The sequence below is a fragment of the Hypanus sabinus genome, chromosome 3 (assembly GCF_030144855.1).
Source record: "Hypanus sabinus isolate sHypSab1 chromosome 3, sHypSab1.hap1, whole genome shotgun sequence".
NCBI classification, from domain to species: Eukaryota; Metazoa; Chordata; class Chondrichthyes; order Myliobatiformes; family Dasyatidae; genus Hypanus; species Hypanus sabinus.
In genome coordinates, this window is record NC_082708.1 from 133342629 (window position 1) to 133364224 (window position 21596).

A 21596-nucleotide genomic window follows, 5' to 3' on the forward strand; every position below is an offset into this window, starting at 1 on the left:
GCTAGACAGGCAGAAGACTGTTTAAGTGGAAAGCAAAGTAGGTTTTATTAATTAACTGTGTTCTTTCAAAATCAATACAGACATCAACGAAGACTTAAAATATGCAGATAATGCAAATCTAAAAGATTGGAACAAACAGAATTAAGTTTGTAATTTTTTAATATTTAAAATTGATTGTTTTAGTGCAAATTTAATAAACTAATGAAGCTATTCTTGATAATGGATTAAGTATGACAATTAATGATTTATTTTCAGCTCGCTCATTACAATGGTGAATTATTGGAAATCCAACCATCATCTGCAATTCTGGATAGATTACGCATTAAAACTCAGCCCCTCATCTTTCATCAGTGGTTACTATTAATACATGCATTTTTAGTCAATGATGAATAAATTGCTTGATAGTTCAGAGTGCAGTCAGTAAGTACCTTATTGCTGCATTGATACAAACAAAAGGAGACAGAATGAATGATTCTGACATTCTTGCATGTCTTCTCTCATGATGTTTCTCCCCATTTTACTGAGGGAAGATTTGGAAAACGTTTGTTCAGAAGCACCTGCAATCATTTCCTTTGTCAGAGCCAGCTTTCATGTCCAGGAATAAATGCACACACTGGCTCTTCCTGTCCTCTTACCTTGAGAAAAAAACTTAAACAATTAAAGCCTTACATGTTTTAGTTTAGACCTTGCTAGTCAAATTTAATTAAATCACTTAAAATGTATACTTTCGTATTAGCCAAATCACAGAAGTACAAGTTACAATTCAGCAACACCTGTCTGCATGTTGTTTGGCAAAACTGAATGCAAATTGGTGCACTAATACTTTAAAAATAAAATCTTCAATCTTCCCTCCTTTTCCCCATCAACATTCAATATCTTTTGCATGATAGTTACTTTAATCAAGTCACCACTTTTCCTATGCAGGTCCAAAAATTTAACCCAACTAACACAGGCATCATGATATTTCCAAGTATGCTAGAAGCACATTTGGTTCCCACCGAAAATGAAGAGTTAAGATTAATAAAAATGACCAACTGCTGCTCTGGTCCGAATTTACTAACAGCGTGGAGATCTTCCTGCTCCTAGACACTCAGCTATTTGCTGTTAACCAACTAAACAACTGAGGGGGTTTCAAAGACCAAGATGCCCAATTTCAAGATGGAATAGAAAAGATTAAGGAAAAGCTAAGAAAAGGACAAGGAAGTATAAAATGACATTAACTGAATAAAATATATAGATACTTCTCTTGTATGTTGAGGTACAAAATTAATGACTGATAACCAATACCAGAAAATGGACGCTTTTCAATTCTGGACTGTCCGCTGACTTCATTTTCAGTCAGTATTCGCCAGGATGAATCCTCGTTCTTGTTCAACCACATTTCCTATGATGGATGGCAACAAGATCTGCCATAGTCAGAGAACTCATTGCAGCCTTGTCCACACTCTACACAGTACTTAGCAGCAAAGCACTTTTCATTTTGTTTCAAATGGAAAACAAATAATTTCTCTTTAACAGTAACACTCCACACTTGGCTTTGGTTCAGATTCCAGCTCAACTTTGTACTGATCTACTTGCAGTTGGCTAAGCATCATGGACTTGTGGTTCTTTAGCTTATGAGCCAAAGTCATGAAAATGGCTTCTACGTGATCGTTATCGTTTGGGTTCTTAGCCGAGGTCTCAAACAGCGGCATGTTTTGAGTATCAGCAAATTTTTGAGCAAGGTCAGTTTTAATTTTGGTGGAGTCTTTCAGGTCACACTTATTTCCCACTAGGATGCGTGGAATTTCTCCACCTAGTGAGTGCTGTTTGCATTCTTCAATCCAGGCTGGAAGGCTCTGGAAGCTAACAGGGTTAGTCACATCGTACACAAAGACAACAGCATGGACGTTCCTGTAGTAGTGCTGCACCATGCTCTTCCGAAAACGTTCCTGGCCAGCTGTGTCCCAAAGCTGAATCTTAAAAAAAGGTAAAAACAAAATTACAATCACCTTACAACATCTTAACTGCCGTTGAAATAATTATTCACGTGTAGGCAAATTTTCACCGAAATTATGAAGGGAGCAGGAAGAATTATAACTATATTTACCAAGTGGAGCAAGTGCTACACCTGCTCCCTCACTACCATTCAGGGCCCCAGACAGTCCTTCCAGTGAAGCGCCACTTCACGTGTGAATCTGTTGTGGTCATCTACTGTACCAGTGCTCCTGTAGAGACCCAATGTCTTTAAGAGTTGTCCCAAGTAACCAGCTGCGCTGATTAACCGATGGCACAATTAACCAGAATCCACTGTATTTCAACTCTTGACGAAAAGAGAATAAGTGCTTTGGCTAACGTAGGCTGTGGGGTAATGTAAATAATAAGACAAAGAGGATAGAAATATTACAAAACAATGGAATTCAATGGGAAGTATGAGCTTTGTCATCTTTGTGGGAGGCATAGTGGGAACCTATAGGGCAGGGGTCAGCAACCTTTACCACTGAAAGAGCCACTTGGACCCGTTTCCCACAGAAAAGAAAACACTGGGAGCCGCAAAACCCGTTTGACATTTAAAATGAAATAACACTGCATACAACGTTTTTTTTTGCCTTTATGCTATGTATAAACAAACTATAATGTGTTGCATTTATGAAATTGATGAACTCCTGCAGAGAAAACGAAATTACATTTCTGCATGCAACAAAAACATTTTGAACTCCGAAAAAAAGACGTTGGGTTGAAGGTTACTTTTAAGTAAAATACTCAATGTCTATTTGAGTCCTTCTTGTATTTATGAAAAACGCCGAACTTAAATTTTCCGCCAGCAGCAAACCAAAAATATCAGCCAGCTGTCAGCCTGAAAAATTAAAGGACTATTTCACTGAACAATGAAAAAATATGAATATACGTAAAATAATAGGCAATTAAAATATTTATCATACTTGGTTAATGGGATTTCTGCTCCTGGACCTCAGCGCACAGCGTCTGCACATCAGGGCTGTATGACGTCACCTTCATCTTTACACAGGATCGCAAGCTGTCATCTGTGAGGCGTGCGCGATGTTTGTTTTTAATAAAGTTCATGTTGGAGAACACCTGCTCACATACATATGTGGATCCAAAGATCGACAGGACTCCAAGCGCATACTTTTTCATGTTTACATAAATGTCGGGCATAGCATTCCATGTTTCGAACACAAGTTTGTCCGGTTTTGGAAGGTTTTCAATATCACTCCATTTGTGATTCTGAGCAAGAACGGCCTTCTGACGGGCAACATCTTCAAGGTCTGCTGTCAAGCGTCTAAACTTGGACACCCATATGTCTTTGTCGGCTATGTCGGCCAGTTCCATCTCAAGATCAGGTTGACTCACACCTGCCAATGCAGTCGTATTCAGTAGGGAAGGATCGATGCTTAAGGGAGTGACCGGGAAGGATAATGTGTTTTTTTCCTCTCTGAACTCACAGAAGCGTTTCCCAAACGATGTTTGCATTGCGATGATTGCAGAATGTAAATACTCCGAAATTATCATGTCGTGACCTTGTTTGAACTCTTGTCAAATTGGGGAAGTGAGACAATGTGCCTTTCTGTAAATCTCTGGCAAGCACTGTCAACTTGCGCTCGAATGCCAAAACATCCTCCAACATGTGCAGGGCTGTACGTCCTTACCCCTGAAGAGCTGTGTTCAGCGTGTTCAGGTGTGCTGTCATGTCTACCATGAAGTGTAGCTTTTCCAGCCACTCTGGCTGTTCCAGCTCAGGAAAGGTGAGCCCTTTGCTGCCCAGGAAAGTTTTCACTTCTTCCAGACACGCGACAAAGCGTTTCAGCACCTCCCCTTTGGACAGCCACCGGACTTTGTTGTGCAGCAGGAGATCAGAATATGCGCTTTCCAGCTAGTCCAGTAACAAACGGAATTGACGGTGATTTAAATTTTTTGCCATTATTTTATTGACAATCTGAATGACAACATCCATTACTTCTGTGCATTCCGGAGGAAATGTTTGAGCGCACAATGCCTCTTGGTGCAAGATGCAGTGAAAAGTCAGCAGCTTTCTGTCCAGCGACTTCTGCAGTAAAGCCACAAATCCCTTGTGCGTTCCCGTCATATTCGGCGCCCCATCAGTAGCTACTGACACCAGATGGGTGGTCTTTATTCCTTTGGCTCTTAAACAATTCAAGACAGCCTCACAGATGTCCTCCCCCCGTGTTTGGTCTTTTAGAGGTATCAACTCAATCAGTTCTTCCTGTGGCCCGGCAGAGTTTACATACCGGCAGAACAACGCTATTTGTTCAATATCACCTTTGTCTTTAGACTCGTCATAGGCAATCGAGTAGGCCACAGCTGAATTGATGTCTTTAATTTGCTGTCTTGTGATGTCTTCTGCCATTTTTATGGTTCTGTCTTTGACAGTCTTTGCAGAGAGGGGCATATCCCTGATTTTCTGCACAATTTCACTCTTGTTTTTAAAGTCCGTGAATAGATGTTCTGAAATCTTAATGAAAGATTCTTTTATATATTCACCATCTGTAAACTGCTTCCCGTGCCTGACTATTTCCTGAGCGGCAATATAACTGGCGTATGTCATTGATTTTCCAGACTTCATCCATTTCTGGAAATGATTTTTGCTCAGATCAACCTTCCGCATCAGTTCCGAAACGGCTTTTTTTTCTCTCATCTCCATCCGGATATTTTTGAGCAAAGGCTGCGTGTTTATTCTGGAAATGCCTTGCGACATTTGACTTTTTGTTGTTTGCTAGTTTCTCATTGCATATTAAGCATACCGGTAAACCAGTCTCGTCAACAGTGAAAGCAAATGAATCTGTCCACGTATCATTAAACGTTCTGTTTTCTTCAGTCACTTTTCTTTTTTTAGAATTCTCCATAGTTGGCTTACCTTGGATCGAAAAATTAAAGAAATCGCGCACTGGCGGGTGTCAGGTATTGGCAGTGGTGACGTATATTAATAGCGATAAAAACACGTTGTAGCGGTGTGCTCACGCAGTCAGTAAACTGCAGTCGAATAACTTTATTCGAACTAAACAGCCTTGCTTTTAAGCCTCCCTCAACCCAGCCCCCATGGACGCAGATGCTGCAAAAGACGCGTACTCACAAACCCCCGTAGGCTATCTCCCTTAGCCGGAATGCTGGCTAATTGTGAGGAAATGTGTCGCCACACTTAGATTGTACAAGATCACCATAATCTTCAAATTTAGAATTACATTTCAAAAGCTAACAAACTAACATAAAATACATTTTAATTAAATACTGACCAATTATTTCCCAAAGCCACAGGGAGCCGCAGCACAGAGGTGAAAGAGCCACAAATGGCTCGGGAGCCGCAGGTTGCCGACCCCCGCTATAGGGGAATAAATGAATATTTACATCATTGCAGTTTGATATAAACATTTGTGGCCAAATACAAAATTCTTTTAGAAATGTGACATAGCTGTTTAATAAATCCATTGAGAAAGACATGAACTTTAATTTTATACACTGTTCTTTTGTTTATCAACTGAAGAGACTGTTCTTTTGTTTATCAACTGAAGAGACTGTTCTTTTGTTTATCAACTGAAGAGTCTCTAGTTAAGTATTGTTTTCTAGTGTGGATGTTCCATTTCAGAGAATACATGGACACTTTCCATGAATGAGAACAACACTTAAGAAAGGGTGGAAAAGAGCTGTACTTCTTGGAACTGGGACAAAGTTCATTTTGTGTCCTCAGAATTTATAAACCACTCCATAATTGGAATCAGGTTTAATATCACTGGCATGTGTCATGAAACATGTTCTGCTGAAGCAGTAGACTGCAATATGCAAAAAACTATATTTACAATATGATATAAAATTAGTCCAGAAAACAAAAAAAGGGGTAACAAAAAAGGTAGTGTACATGTGTTCATTGTCCAGTCAGAAATCTGATGGTGGAGGGGAAGAAGCTGTTCCTAAAACATTGTGTCTGTCTTCAGGCTCCTGTATCAACCCCTTGATGGAAACAATGAGAAAAGGCCATGTCCTGGATGATGGGGGCCCTCAACAACAGATACCGTCTTTTTGAAGATGTCCTCAGTGCCGGGGAAGCTAGAGCCCGTGATGGAGCTGGCCAAGTTTACAACTTTCTGCAGCTTTTTCCAATCCTGTGCAGTGGCCCCTCCATACCAAACGGCGATGCAACCACCATGGTACATTTGTAGAAATCTGCAAGAGTCTTTGGTGGCATACCAAGTCCTAATGAAATATGGTAGCTGTTGTGCCTTTTTTGTAATTGTATCAATAAGTTCAGCCCAGGACAGATCTTCAGAGATGTTGACATCCAGGAACTTGAAACTGCTACCCTTTCCACTGCTGATCCTTCGATAAGGACTGATGTGTGTTTCTCAACTTCTCCTTCCTGAAGTCCAGAGGAACTCGTACAGGCAGCATCTATGCAAACGAATACATTTCTCTAGCATTTTATGTGTGGTACTCTAGATCTCCAGCATCTGCAAAATCATTTGTGTCCATGACAATGACACACATTGCGTTGCCCTTAAGGCATTTATTTAGTTTATTATATTTTCGCTTTAGTAATTCATTTGTAATCGTTTTCTAGTTAAAGTTAAGGTTGTTGAAAGTAAATTTATTGTCTGTGATATATCGCGGCATGCGATGACGTCACACCCAATTTCACTGCGTCTTGTGTGAAAATACCAGTTTGGAGAAATGGGAAGGAGGGGGCTTGTGTCTGCAGGATCAGCGTGAGAAAAGTTTTCTTTCCACGCACTAGAAACATCATAGAAGCAACGCCGTAAGTTCATAAGATAATCGATATGTTGAAGTAAAAATGTTGACGCTGATTCTGTTAAAAGTAATGACAGATGATAAAGTTTATGTTCTTTGTTATTTAAAGAGTTGCGGATAGTTTGTGTTGAAGTATTTAAAGCAGTTGATGGTGTAGGTAGATTCTGACTGTATGTCGTATTTCAATGTAATATAGTTTGTTGTAGTTTTATTTTTGGAAGTATTTATGATGTAAATGTGATGCCAAGAAAGAAACAAATACTGTATATATTTTGTGTTGTTTTATCAACAGTTTTCACCATACGTTAATGTGGAAGAGTGAACAGTAAATGGTTAATCTTACTGGGATCACACCTCATGGACTCTGGTTTATACTTGGTGTTTAGTTCAGAGTTTTTACACCTGTGCGAGAACTGTCTTGCACAATACTGCTGCCATAAAAATATTTCACTAAACTTGATTTTGATTAAAATAGGTAAGAAATTTCCGATTACACAAACTTGCATGCTTTAAATATTTCAGACAGCCCTTCCCCTGCTCCCAAAATAAACAATTAACTTGCTATTTTGGCAACAGTTCGAAACATAAAGTGAAGATAAAGCAGAGGCAGCTTGAGATAACTCTACAAATATTATGTCTTCACCGTGGGAGAGAAAAGATGGCACTTTTTCATTTCCTCCCAAAGAAAAATCTTTGCCAAACAGCTTATTTAAAGGAGCAAAGTAAAATTGCTGAATCATAGCGCTGCAGCTGACCATTTTACACATGTACTCCATCTGATATCTTGGGGGTTATAAGGACAGTATCAGATCACCAAGATACAAAACAAAGTAGTATGGACACATTTGTCATTTGAGAATGCAAGAGGACACCAAAATTAAAATGGCAAAGAAACTTAAAGCATAGCTCAATTTATATTCAGTAAAATATCCTGTTAACTCTGGAGCAAATTTTAATCATTCACCTCTCAACCTTCCTCCACAATTTAGCTACATCATGGTGATCTGAAGGTAAATCTTAATTACTGACCTATGATTATATAATTACTTCACAAAAGAAGCCATGCTCTTTAGCTTAAAAGTTTTCATTTAGCACAGTGGTACCCAACCACTGGGCTGCGGACCAGTACCGGGCCACGGGGAAACGATATGATTTGGCGATATGAAACGATATGAGTCAGCTGCACCTTTCCTCATTCCCTGCCATGCCCATTGTTGAACTTGAATGCACTCGAGGTCATCAGTCAGTATGAGTAAAAAACAAATGATTCTCACAACTGATGCACGATCACCTAACTTCGCTTCTGACAAAATTCGAGCATTACTTCCCAACCACAAATGATCCAAGAAGTGTAAAGGAATGGGTCCGCGACCCATCTGTGAATGTCCCTGGTGAATCATCCATGTCAGCACGGGAAGGTCAACTCCTCAAGCTTGCAAATGACGGTGGGCTGAAAAGTATGTTTTTATCATAATATCTCTGCCGGCATTCTGGATCAAAGTCAAGGCTGAATATCCTGAGATAGCCACAAAAGCACTGAAAACGTTGCTTCCATTTCCAACATCATATCTCTGCAAAGCAGGGCTTTCTATAATGAATGCAACAAAAACTAAATTGCTAATAGACGGGACATAAGGAACCCCTTTCAAGTATTGCTGTCTCACATCACCCCTCGATGGGACCGTCTTGTTGCAGGGAAACAAGCCCAAGGCTTGCACTGATTCACCGATATTGGTGTCTTGCAATGATTTTACATGTTCATAAGAGGAAAATATGCGCTGTGTTTAATATCCAAACGTTACTTAAAATTTTATGATGCTATTGACTTACAACTATATTCACACGAGGAAAATATGCGCTGTGTGTTTAACATTAAATTTGTTAGATAAACCCTTTTAGAAATGGAATTGAGTGTATTAGCCACTTATAAGTGATTTAAAGTTTCACCTATATTCCAGTCATGATTAACACCCCCACCCCCCGTTGGCTAGTCCGCAAGAATCAATATTAAATCGGTCCAAAGAAGTGCAAAGAAGGTTAGGGACCCCTGATTTAGCAGAGCACCACAAAAATTCTTTTCAAAATCATTCCTAAATGGTATTTCAAACCATCCAAATGCAAAAAGTTCCAATAATCCACTATCCATTTAGAAATCTTTATGATTCTGTGTCTAGCTTACTAGGTAATGTTTACCATACTCATTTTCCTCTTACCTAGTTCACTGGAAAGATTCATTACTGTGCATCATATATTAAAAAAAACTGAACTAAAACAGTTAAGATCCAATTGCTTGGAAGATCTGCTAGTCTGGCATCTGAAGTCCCAAGCATGCCAGAACAGAGTTTTACTGCCTGTGCACAATGTATAAGGAAAAGCACAGCCAGGAGCAGAAAAGTTCTTGACGTTGTATCATCATTAATACCTACAATTGCAAAGGTCCCAATAACAAAATGCCAGACAGAATCCAGTTCAGTGAATGAAATATGAGAGTTGTCCACCATAAAACAATTGGAGAAAAAGGCAACAGGCTTTTTCTGAAGTCTACTGCTACGGGAGATACTCTCTTTATTCATCTAAAGTTCATGTTGAAATGTTAATGCTTTCCTCTTTCTACTCAATATTGATCCCTCTCATGAGCTTACTCTTAAAACTATGTTTTCCTGATCATAAGAAATACCACTAAATGTCAATACATTAATTTCCTTGAAGCAATCAGTGTCACACAGCAGAACTACATTTTTGGTGTGGTATCAACAGAGAACCCGACATGAACTCTGCGTACCTCAAAACTCAATCTTAGCTTGTGCATGGCACAGAGTTATACATAACTTGGACAAGAAGGGGAAAAACATCAGTGAAGGATGCTTCCAACCTGACTAGTCCACCACTATTTACTTTCACATCACTTGTAGTTTACTTGTAGAAGATACCTGCCCACACAGACAATGCCCGAGGTCACTGACATGAAACATTAATACTGCTTTTTTTCCCCTGGCTTTTATATATAAAAAAAAATCACAGATAGTTACAGGAAGTAGGTTGAGGTGGGGGACACTAGTGATTTTACAAATAACGAATCATGGACAATTTACAATGAGGCCATTTGGCCTATTGTGTCTCTGTAAAACAGTAACTGCCTAACTTAATCCTACATTTTAACACTTTTTGGGAAATCCTAGATTATAGTTCTCAAACTGTATACCCAAGAACCCGTTAACTGTGATAGTTTGTTCTGCCTTGACCACCCAAAATTCAGCTCAGCTCACTACTTAAAATTAATTCAGGTTAGGTTATTATCATATACCATCACAGAAATAAACCAGACAGTCTATGCCAAAACCATTTAAACTGCCTAATCCCATTGACCTGCACTGGAACTATAGCCCTCCATACCCCTACCATCCATGTACCTATCCAAACTTGACTTAAATGTTGAAATCGAGCTCGCGTGCATCACTTGTGCTGGCAGCTCATTCCACACTCTCCCTCACAATCTTCTGAGTGAAGTTTCCTCTCACGTTCACCTTAAACTTTAAACCTTTCACCCTTAACCCATGACCTCTGGTTGTAGTCTCAGTGGAAAAACCTTGCAGATACCCTATCTATACCCCTCAATATTGTATACCTCTATTAAATCTCCTCTCAATCTTCTACATTCTAAGGAATTACGTCCTAAACTATTCAATCTTTCCTTATAACTCAGGTCTTCCAAACCCAGCAAAATTCTTGAAAATTTTCTCTGTACTCTTTTAACCTTGTTTACACCTTTCCTATAGGTAGGTAACCAAAAAACACACACACAATATTCCAAATTAGGCCTCACCAACATCTCATACAACTTCAGCTTAACATCCCATCTTCTGTACTCAATACATTGATTTATGAAAGTCAATGTGCCCAAAGCTTTCTTTACAACTCTATCTACCTGTGACTGCACTTTCAAAGAATTTTGGACCTGTATTCCCAGGTCCCATTGTCCTAAGACACTCAATGCCCTCCTGTTCACTGTGTAAGACCTACCCTGGTTGAACCTACAGAAGGGCATTATATTCCACCTGCCATTTTTCAGCCCATTGTTCCAGCTGATGCAGATCCCTCTGCAAACCATGATAGTCTTCCTCTCCACAACCTCAAATCTGGGTGTCATCCACAAATTTGCTGATCCAGTTGACCACATTATCATCAACAAAACGCAACAGAACATCAGCAGGTGCTGGAAATCCAGATAAACACACACAAAATGCTGGACGAACTGAGCAAGCCAGGCACCATCTATGGAAAAGAGTAAACAGCTGAAACATTCACTGTTAACGCTTTTTCATTGATGCTGCCTGGCCTGCTGAGTTCCTCCAGCTTTGGGTGTGCATTGCTCTTATCATCCAGATCACCGATATGGATGACAAATAACAATAGACCTAGCACTGAACCCCACGACAGAGGCCTCCTAGTCGGTGAGGCAACTATCCACAATTCCCTGACTTCTTCCACAAAGCCAATCTCTAATCCAATTTTCTACCTAATCTTGAATGCCGAGCGACTGAGCAACCTTGTCAAATACCTTGCCAAAGTTCACATCGACAACATTCACTAATTTGCATTCATTCACCTTGCCGGTAACTTCCTCGAAAAGCTCGTACACACATAGTGTAAGATTCTTCGCCTGTGTATGCGGTAATAATTAACACAGCAAAAGAGCAAATCATCGGAGCGATGCCCTTTACCTATCGAGTGGGGAGAGGGCAATTGGTGGTGGAGGCGGGATTTCGGCGTTACCTTTATTTTTTCTCCGTCTATCTCCACCGTCTTCTCTCGGAAATCCACCCCGATGGTGGCTTCAGTCTTATCGGGGAACTTGCCAGCGCAGAAGCGGTAGGTCAGACAAGTTTTGCCTACGCCTGAGTCGCCGATGACGATGATCTTGTAGATCCTGGAACGGGGCGGCGCGGTGAACATCAGCGAGCCTGCTGGGGGAGCGCCGTGCGCCGGCGAGTCTATGGCCGACGCCCCCTCCTTTCCTCCCCTAATGGACATAACTCCGAGAAAAAGGGAGGTCCTGTCCCGTCGCCGCAGCCGGCCGCTGTCCGCGCTCCAGCTCGAGCCTCAGCCGGCCGCTCAGCGTCCCGGAGCCACGTCGCCTCAGCCGGCCGCTGTCCGCGCTCCAGCTCAAGCCTCAGCCCCGCCGCTCAGCGTCCCGGAGCCACGTCGCCTCAGCCGGCCGCTGTCCGCGCTCCAGCTCGAGCCTCAGCCCTGCCGCTCAGCGTCCCGGAGCCACGTCGCCTCAGCCGGCCGCTGCCCGCGCTCCAGCTCGAGCCTCAGCCGGCCGCTCAGCGTCCCGGAGCCACGTCGCCTCAGCCGGCCGCTGTCCGCGCTCCAGCTCGAGCCTCAGCCCCGCCGCTCAGCGTCCCGGAGCCACGTCGCCTCAGCCGGCCGCTGTCCGCGCTCCAGCTCGAGCCTCAGCCTCAGCCCCAGCCCCGCCGCTCAGCGTCCCGGAACCACGTCGCCTCAGCCGGCCGCTGTTCTCCCTCCACACATCACCCACCCCCTGATCTGCTGAATGGAAGAAGGAAAAGCACGAGTCCCGAGAAAGTATCGCGAGAGCGCCCCTATTATTCCCCCAGAAAAGTACCAGTCTTTCCTTAAATGCTCAGAAGCCGATATTTCTTTCTCTGCAGTATTTGTTTTAAATCGACGATTTTGCAACAGTTTTTTTTACTGGTTGGGGTTTTCCGTAAATCTGGACAGAGTATATACTTTTATTTCGTTCGTATGCGAAAGTTGCCTCAGGTTACCTGGGAGCTAATGGTAAACGGGAGAAATTGCTTACTCCTTCTGCTAGAGATGGTGAATAATTTGTATTTCGATTCTGGAAGAGTAATTTATATTCTGCTAAAATAATTTCACGTTAGAAATATTATCAGTTTGTAATATTACTAAGTACACATAGTTAAGGCTGATAGTTCTGAAGCGGCTTCCAAGCAGTATAATTCTGTTGATATGTGTATATTTAAAAGCCAGTTGCTAAAATTGTTTTGGAAAGACACACTAAAGCTCACATATTTACGTCACTTCATCCTGAGATATTCCATCTGTGTTATCCATCTATCCTCAACCCTCCATATAAGGTTAAAATTAATGTTATCTCTTTTTACCCCAGTTCTGGCATAAGGTCCTTATGAAAACTTAACTTTTTTTCTCTCTCCACGTGTGCTGCCTGACTTGCAAAGTACTTGCAGTACTCTCTGCCTTTGTTTTGGATATTCAGCAACTTCAGATTTTGATTTTTGATTTACTGTATCAGATGTGATGCCTATGCAGTTAGAGTTGAATGAACACGATGCATATGTAATAGCAGTTCCCTTTGTCTTTCTATGTTTTTCAATATACCTTCTGTGCTTGTGTGCTATACCCTGCTATCACATATGTTTCAATGAAGCAAAGAGCAGCAATTTGAACACAAAATATCCCAAACAGCAAAGTAAAATAGCCGGAACATTTGTTTAGGTGATGTTGGTTTGGTGGTTTGGTGGTGAATATTGGCAAGGATGCTGGAGAGAGTATTCTTGTACTTATTCAGAATAATGCCATCAAATCTTTGACAGTCCCATCAGAAGACAACTTTGATTATACAACAACAATTATCTGCATGCCAGATAGATGTTCAGCCCAATGTCACTCGATCGCATAGTGCTGAGTCACTTTCTTAAGGGGGACCTATTGTTTGACCTGCTTCCACTCTGTTATACAGACTGTTGGGTGACCAATATGGAAAGTGTTGACTCATCTGAAGAAGGGGAAAAAGCTGGCTGGTGGAACCAGTGAATGGGTAGTCTATGAGGTGGTATGAACCTTTTGCAATATGCAAATGGTTTCTGAGTCCTGTTGATGCAAAGACTTAAGGTTCTGTATAACCATCCTGAACGCTCTTCTCCATTTTTGGCAATCACGGGCCAGTGATGTTGCATTTTTTTCAAGGAGGCTTTGTGCACATTCTTGAATCTATACCTTTGTACATCATTAATTACTTCCCATGTCTCCGCTCAAAATAGAGTGTCTGTTTCACAAGTCTGTTATGGAGCATTCAAATGATGTGCCCTTCAAAACTAGCTAGGATCTCTTGAATTCTGGAAAAGGATATTGACATTGGTTTGCTTGTCTTTCCAGTACCTTGGTGACGTCTTTCTCATGTCTTGAAAGAACAGCTACAGATAGTCTAGCTGTCAGAAGTTTATTGGAGGGAAGAGATTACTGCTGCCTTGTAAATTGTGTTGTTTGCAAGGTCTGTGTCATTGATGTCCAAACACCCTTTTCTTCGGTCAACCAAAAGCAGAGTTGGTGCATAGCAAGTAATGGTCGATTTCATCATCAATGCCTGTCGTCATTGAGGGAAGGTTTATGAGATGTGGGAAGTCATCCATATTTTCCAGAGTCATTCATTATTTGAACCTTTATTGTTGGTGGGGGTGAGGTGTGATTTGATCCAATTGGGATGGGTGGTGAAGGACCATCTATCTTGTGGATGCTCATTCTCTCATATGTCTTGGTGAATGATATTCATTTATCGTTTTCATGTGTACTGAGGATCAGTGGAAAGCTTTTGTTTTGTGTACCAACCTGATAGTTCATGCCATACATTAGTACATTGATGTAATAAAAAGAAAACAGATTGCAGAAGACAGTGTAGTTGCAAAGAAAGTACAGTACAGAGTGAGAAATAAATTGGGAGATCAAGAGTTCACAAGTTCATCTTTTAGCATAAAAGAAGTCTGTTCAGCAGTCGGATAACAGTGGGACGAAAGCTTTCCTTGAGTCTGGTGCTTTGTGCAATCAGGCTTTTGTACCTTTTTCCCAACGGGATAGGGAAGAAGAAAGAATGACCAAGATGGCAGAGGCCTTGTAGGTCGCTTCCCCGAGGCTGCGGGAGGTATATATAGAATCAATGGAGGTTCGCATGATGGACTGAGCTGAATCCAGAACTCTCTGCAGTTTTGTGTGGTCCTGGGAAGAGCGGTTGCTGTGACATGCAATGGACTGGAACTTGGGTTTTGAATGCGAGTAAATGCAAGCGCCTTCAACTGTAGAGATTAGTTCTGGAGGTTAGACGCCATAAGTTGAATAATTCTATGTAAGTTCTGAAGATTAGCTTCAGTCCAACAAAAAGGTTATTGGAGGTGAGGTACAGCTTTCCAGTGAGAAAAACTGGAAGAAGTATTGGGGCAAATTTGAAGCCTTGTTTGACAACAGTCTTCACTGAGATTGTCTCTGCTGTAGACACAGGGGCCATTGCTTCTGTGCTGTCATGATACTTATGTAAGATGGAGGCAGGTTTTGAATTTGAGGAGAATGTTGCACAGTTCCTCATGGCTGATGCGAGCTTGAAAAAGACCATCTAAAGTGGCTGTTATTGCTCCCTGCAATTTTCTAAAAGTTGTTGCATTGTGAAATTCATGTCCATTGTGTTGCTGCACCTTGATGACCATCAGCTCGTATGGGAGAGCAAGGATGTAGTTGACGGACTAAAGGAAGTAGTCACCCCTAAGTTGCAGGAGGCAGGTACACAGGTAATTGTCGGGAGAGGGAAAGTGAAGAGGTAGCCAATGCTGAATACCCCTTTGGCCATTCCCCTCAATAATAAGTATAGCACTTTGGATACTAATGGGGGAATAACTTACCAGGGGAAAGCTTCAGCGAGCTGTTCTCTGGCACTGCATCTGGCTCTGTAGTTCAGTAGGGAATGGGGGAAGAAGAAGATTGCAGTAATGATAGTTAAAGGAACAGTCAGGAGATTCCGTGGATGTGAAAGAGACACTGGATGTGTATGTTGTCACAGTTAGAGATGTCTTGGATCGGGCCCACTGCGGTCTAAAGAGTGAACTGCCAGAAGTCGTGGTACATATTGGTACCACTGGCAGAGGCAAGAAAAGTTATAAGGTCCTGTGCCACAGCTCAGTGAAGGTTAAAGTAGGATGAAGAGGCAGATGAATGTGTGGTTGAGAAATTGGTGCAGAGGACAGAGTTTCAGATTATTGGGTCTTTGGAATCTCTTCTGCAGAAGATATGACATATACAAAAAGGACGAGTTGTACCTGAACTCAAGGGAGACCAGTATTCATGCATGTATGTTTGTTAGAGCTGCTTGGGAAGGTTTAAACTAATTTGGCAGTAGGATGGGAACCAGAGTGTTAGGGCAGAGGATGGGGTAGTTGGTATACAAGTAAATGCAGTGTGTAGTGAGAGTGTGAATAATTGAAGGGGCAAAATTGCAGTCAGTGGGATGGGTTGAAGTGTAACTTGGGGCAAAATTGAAAAGGGTGACAAATACAGGACTGAAGGTGTTATATTTGAATGCATGTAGTATACGGAACAAAGTAGATGATCTTGTGGTGCAGTTAGAGATTGGCAGATAAGATGTTGTGGGCATCAATGAATTGTATCTAAAAGAGGATTATAGTTGGGGGCAAATTAAATCCTTTCCAGTCAAGATGGTGCCAATATACAACACTCCCTCGGTCGACATCTTCGAGATAGCAAATGAAATTAGCTTTTTTACTTCTTCTATGTCTGCTTTTCTCCTTAAATGAGTTTCTGGGACTGTGAGGGCCTGCGATTTACAGGTGGAGATTGTTTGAGTGATCCAGCACTTTACTGGCTTCAAAAAGATCCTAGGAAGCGACGCGTACTCGGATGTGTATCTCTCTTATTTCCTGGGTCTCAGACCCGAAATAATAGCGATCTTGCGATTCTCAAAAAGGAGGGGGGTGGCTTTGCACCCTTCGGCCCCTCAGAGTTGCTCCACATTCGTAACACTACCCTTCCACCTATCTTCTTATCTGCAAAACCATCAATTCCATCATCTAAATCATTGACATATAGTATAAAAAGAATCAACCCCAATGCAGATCCCTGTGGAACACCATTAGTTACAAGTAGCAAACCAGAAAAGGTTCTTTTTATTCCCACTCTTTGCATCCTGCTATTCAGGCACTACTTTATCCACGCTAGAATCTCTCCTGTAATACCATGGACTTGTAGGCTGTTAAGCAGCCTTGTGTGTAGCACCTTGTCAAGGGTCTTCTGAAAATCCAAGTACACAACATCATCTGATTCTCCTTTGTCTATCCTGGTTGTTATTTCTTCAAACCATTCCAACAGATATGTCAGAAAAGATTTCCAGCCACTGAAGTCAGACTAAATGGTCTATAGTCTCCCTTCTTGAAGAGTGGAGTGACATTTGCAATTTTCCAGTCTTCCCGAACCATTCCAGAATCTAGTGATTCTTAAAAGATCATTACTAATGCTTCCACAATTTCATTAGCCACCTCTTTCACAACCCTAGGTGTACACCATCTGGTCCAGGTGACTCATCTACCTTCACACTTTTCAGTTTCTCAAGAATCTTCTCTCTAGTTATGGTAACTTCACACACTTTATGCCCCCTGGCACCTGGCATCGTACTGTTACAGTCTTCCACAATGAAGACTGATGCAAAACACTTACTCAGTTTGTCTGCTATTTTGATTTTCCCTATTACTACCTCTTCAGCATTGTTTTCCAGTGGCCCGAAATCCATTCTCACTTCTCTTTTACACTTTATGTATCAAAAGAAACTTTTGGTATCCTCTTTTAAAGTATTGGCTAGCTTACTTTTGTATTCTATCTTAACCTTCTTAATGACTTTTTAGTTGCTTTCTGTTGGTTTTTAAAAACTTCCCAATCCTCTAACTTTCCAATAGCTCCACACTCATCAGGATCCCTGATACCTGGAAATGTCACTGTACTATGGGTGTCTTCCACAGTGAAGACTGATGCAAAATACTTATTCAGTTCATCTGCCATTTGCTTGTCCCCCATTACTACCACTCCAGCATCGATATCCAGCAGTCTGATATCCACTTATGTCTCTCATTTACACCTTGTGTATCTGAAGAAACTTTTGGTATGCAGTTTAATATTATTGGCTATCTTACTTTCATTTCCCATTGTTACCTTATTGATGATTTTTTTAGTTGTCTTCTGTTCATTTTTAAAAGCTTCCCAATCTTTTAACTTCCCACTAGTTTTTGTTCTATGATATGCCTTCTCTGGCTTTTATGTTGGCTTTACTTCTCTTGTTAACACCGAGCGTCATAGGAAGTCATTCCTACCTGTGGCCATCAAACTTTACAACTCCTCCCTCAGAGTGTCAGACACCCTGAGCCAATAGGCTGGTCCTGGACTTATTTCCACTGGGCATGATTAACTTATTATTATTTAATTATTTATGGTTTTATATTGCTATATTTCTTCACTATTCTTGGTGGGTGTGGCTGTAACAAAACCCAATTTCCCTTGGGATCAATAAAGCATGTCTGTCTGTCTGTTAACATGATTGCATCATCTTTCCTTTAGAATACTTATTCCTCTGGGATGTATATACCCGGTACCTTCTGTATTGCTTCCAGAAATTCCAGCCAGTACTGCTCTACCAACATCCCTGCCAGTGTTCTTTTCCAATCAGTTCTGGCCAACTCCTCTGACATGCCTTTGTAATTCCCTGTGCTCCATTGTAATATTGATACATCTGACTTTAGCTTCTCCTTCTCAAATTTCAAGGTGAATTCGATCATATTTTGATTACTTGCCCCTTAAGGTTCGTTTACCTTAAACTCTCAAATTAATTCTGGATCATTGCACAACACCTAGTCCAGAAAAGCTGATCCCATTGTGGGCTGAGCTGTGAACTGCTCTAGAAAGGCCATCTCATAGGCACTCTAGAAATTCCCCTCCTGGAATCCAGCAGCAATCTGATTCTTAGTCTACCTGCATATTGAAATTCCCCATGACGATTGTAGCATTGCCCTTATGGCATGCATTTTCTATCTCCTATTGTAATTTGTAGACCACATCCTTACTACTGGTTGGGGGCCTATATCAATTCTCATCAGGGTATTTTTACCCTTGCAGTTCCTTAGCTCTATCCACAATGATTCAATACCCTCCAATCCTGTGTAACCTCTTTCTAATGATTTGATTTAATTTTATTACCAACAGAGCAATGCTGCCCCCTGTGGTAAACTATGTATACCTGTCTGGACACACCCCTCTGCTGACTGCTCCTGTGGCTCCTCCCACAGAGCCCTGTATAAAGGCGATTGGGGCACTGCTCCTCCCTCTGTCTCTGAGATGTCGTGGCCCCTTTTTCTGCTAATAAAAGCCTATCGTTCACTTCCTGTCTCCGAGAGTTATTGATGGTGCATCACCCCCTCTTCCTTCCTGCCTGTCCTTTCAATACAATGTGTATCCTTGAACATTAAGCTCCCAGCTACAATCTTCTCTCAGCTGTGATTCAGTGATGCCTGCAACATCTTACCTGCCAATCTGCAACTGTGCTACAAGTTCATCTACCTTATTCTGTATACTGTGCACATTCAAATATAACACCTTCAGTCCTGTATTCACCCTTTTTGATTTTGTCTGCCTGTTATCTTGCAGCTCATCCTGTTGACTGCAGTTTTGCCCCATCAACAGCCTCTCCTCACTACACATTGCCTCTGTTGTAAACCAGCTACCTTATCTTCAGCACAATTATCCACATTTCCCACAATACTACTTGCATTGAAATATACACAGCTCAGGACGCTAGTTGCACCATGCTCAACCCTTTGATTCCTAACTTTGTCTGAGGTCTTACCAACATCTGCCTCCACAACCTCTCCACTAACTGTTGTGACACTCTGGTTCCCATCCCCCTGCAACTCTAGTATGAACCCCACCGTGCAGCATTAACAAACTTTCCTGTTAGGATATTAGTCCCCCTCCAGTTCAGGTGCAAACTGTCCCAACTATACAGGTCCCACCTTCCCTGGAATAGAACCCAATGATTCAAAAATCTTTTGCCCTTTCTCCTACACCAACTACTTAGCCATATATTAAACTGTATAATCTTCCTAGTTCTGGCCTCAACAGCACATGGCATAGGTAGCAATCCTGAGATCACAACCCTGGAGGTCCTGCCCTTTAACTTAGCACCTAACTCCCGGAACTCCCTTTGCAGAAACTCATCACCTGTCTTATACATGTCATGGACCACACCTCTAGCTATTCACCCTCTCATTTAAGAACAGAGGACTCCATGAGATGTCCCAGACCCTGGCACCAAGGAGGCAATGGAATCTTGTTCTGTCCCCTTTCACCTCAATGTGCCCTTTCTGCCCACCATTCCCTTCTGAGTCACATCCCAAGCACATCGCAAAGTGGAAGAAGTAATCTAAAGTGAGGATGAGGCCACTGTGGCTGACAAGAGAAATCAAAGACAGCATAAAAGCCAAAGAGAGAGCATATAATATAGCAAAAATTATTGAGGAGTTAGAGGATTAGGAAGCTTTTAAAAATGAATAGAAGGCAACTAAAAAATTATAAGGAGCAAAAATATTAAATATGAAGGTAAGCTAGCTAATAATATAAAAGAGGATGCTGAAAGATTTTTCAGATATATAAAGAGTAAAAGAGGATAGAGTGGACATCAGACCACTGGAAAATGATGCTGGCGAACTAGTAATGGGGGACAAAGAAATGGCAGACAAACCTAATATGGACAGTGCCTTGAAAAAAATTTTCAGCCTCCAACCTTTTGTTCACATAATTACAACCAAGGATTTTGATCAACTTAACTGAGAAATTTTATTTGTGAATCATATACAGTATTCCATTTTTTTCACAGTAGAGTCCCAAACAGCAGGGACAATTGTAAAGCAGGAAAAACTGAAATGTCAGCAGTTCAAAAGTATTCAACCCCCTTTGTTAAGTAGTTAGTTGAATTTCCTCTCACAACTATGACAGCCAGTACTCTTTTGGATAAATCTCTATTAGCTTTGCACAATGTGATGCAGCAAGATTTGCCCATTCCTCCTTGCAAAATTGGTTAAGCTGCATCAGGTTAGTTGGGGATGCAGCAGTAGACAGCAATCTTCAGGTCTTGCCGGAGATGTTTGATCAGATTAAGGTCAGGACTCTGACTGGGTCACTCAAGGACATCGTGAAGCCAGTCCATGGTTGCTCTGGGAGTGTGTTTTCCTCCTCAGTTTAAGAGTTCAGGCAGAGGTTAGCAAATTTTTATCCAGGATCTCTTTGTATTTAGCAGCATTCATCTTCCAATCAATCCTGACAGGATTTCCAGTCTCTGCTGCTGAAAAGCATAATGCTACATCCACCACACTTTACAATAGGGATGGTTTTATCTGGCAGTTTTACAATAGGGATGGTTTTATCTGGCAGTTTTACAATAGGGATGGTGTTATCTGGCAGTTTTAGATCTCCACCACATTTACTGCTTAGTGGCGAGGCCATCAAGTTCCACTTCAGTCTCATCCGAGCACAGGATTTTCTTCCGTATTGCTGTAGTATCTTCTAAGTGGCATTTTGCAAAGCCTTTATGAGTAAGGATATGCTTTTTTTAAAGCCAGAGCTTCTTCCTTGCCACTCTTCCATAAGTACCCTTTTTGTACAAGGCTTTAGAGATTGTGGAGCCATGAACTTCACCTCCAGTTGCAGCCACTGACTTCTGCAGCTTACTCTGAGTGACTGTCGGTGTCACAGTCGCCTCTCTGACAAGTGTTATTCTTTTCTAGTGACTAAGTTTAGAGGGGCAGCCTGACCTAGGAATTGTGGCAGAGGTTTCATATTTCCACTTTTTCACAATGGACTGCACTGAGTTCTGAGGTATATTCAATGCCTTTGAGATGGCCTTGTACCAGTCCTCAGATCTGTGCTTCTCTATCATCATTTCCTTAACTTGTCTTGAATGTTCTTTGGTTTTTATTTGGTTTGGGCAGTTGAAAATCTACCATACTGTTGGACCTTACAGA

At 41.5% G+C, this 21596-nt stretch overlaps 2 protein-coding genes across 3 annotated transcripts in view; one reads left to right on the plus strand and one right to left on the minus strand.

Annotated features, from left to right (window-relative positions):
• Nucleotides 1-16: 16 nt before the first annotated feature.
• Nucleotides 17-12562, minus strand: rab33ba (RAB33B, member RAS oncogene family a). 2 transcript variants are annotated; one of them, XM_059965191.1, is made up of 3 exons: nt 11926-12562; nt 11530-11855; nt 17-1958 (listed from the first exon to the last, which is right to left on the minus strand). In XM_059965191.1, exons 2-3 carry the CDS (start codon nt 11785-11787, stop codon nt 1512-1514), a joined length of 705 nt encoding a protein of 234 aa, XP_059821174.1. In that variant the 5' UTR covers nt 11788-11855; nt 11926-12562; the 3' UTR covers nt 17-1511. The 2 variants fall into 2 exon arrangements, with proteins under 2 accessions (XP_059821174.1, XP_059821173.1); XM_059965190.1 differs by having other exon boundaries at nt 11530-12561.
• The window catches only part of ugl (ureidoglycolate lyase), a 62670-nt gene continuing 52560 nt past the window's right edge, over nt 11487-21596 (plus strand). The window contains exon 1 of the mRNA XM_059965185.1: nt 11487-11625. The gene's annotated coding sequence lies outside the window, so the exon portion shown is untranslated. The remainder of the gene's footprint in view (nt 11626-21596) is intronic.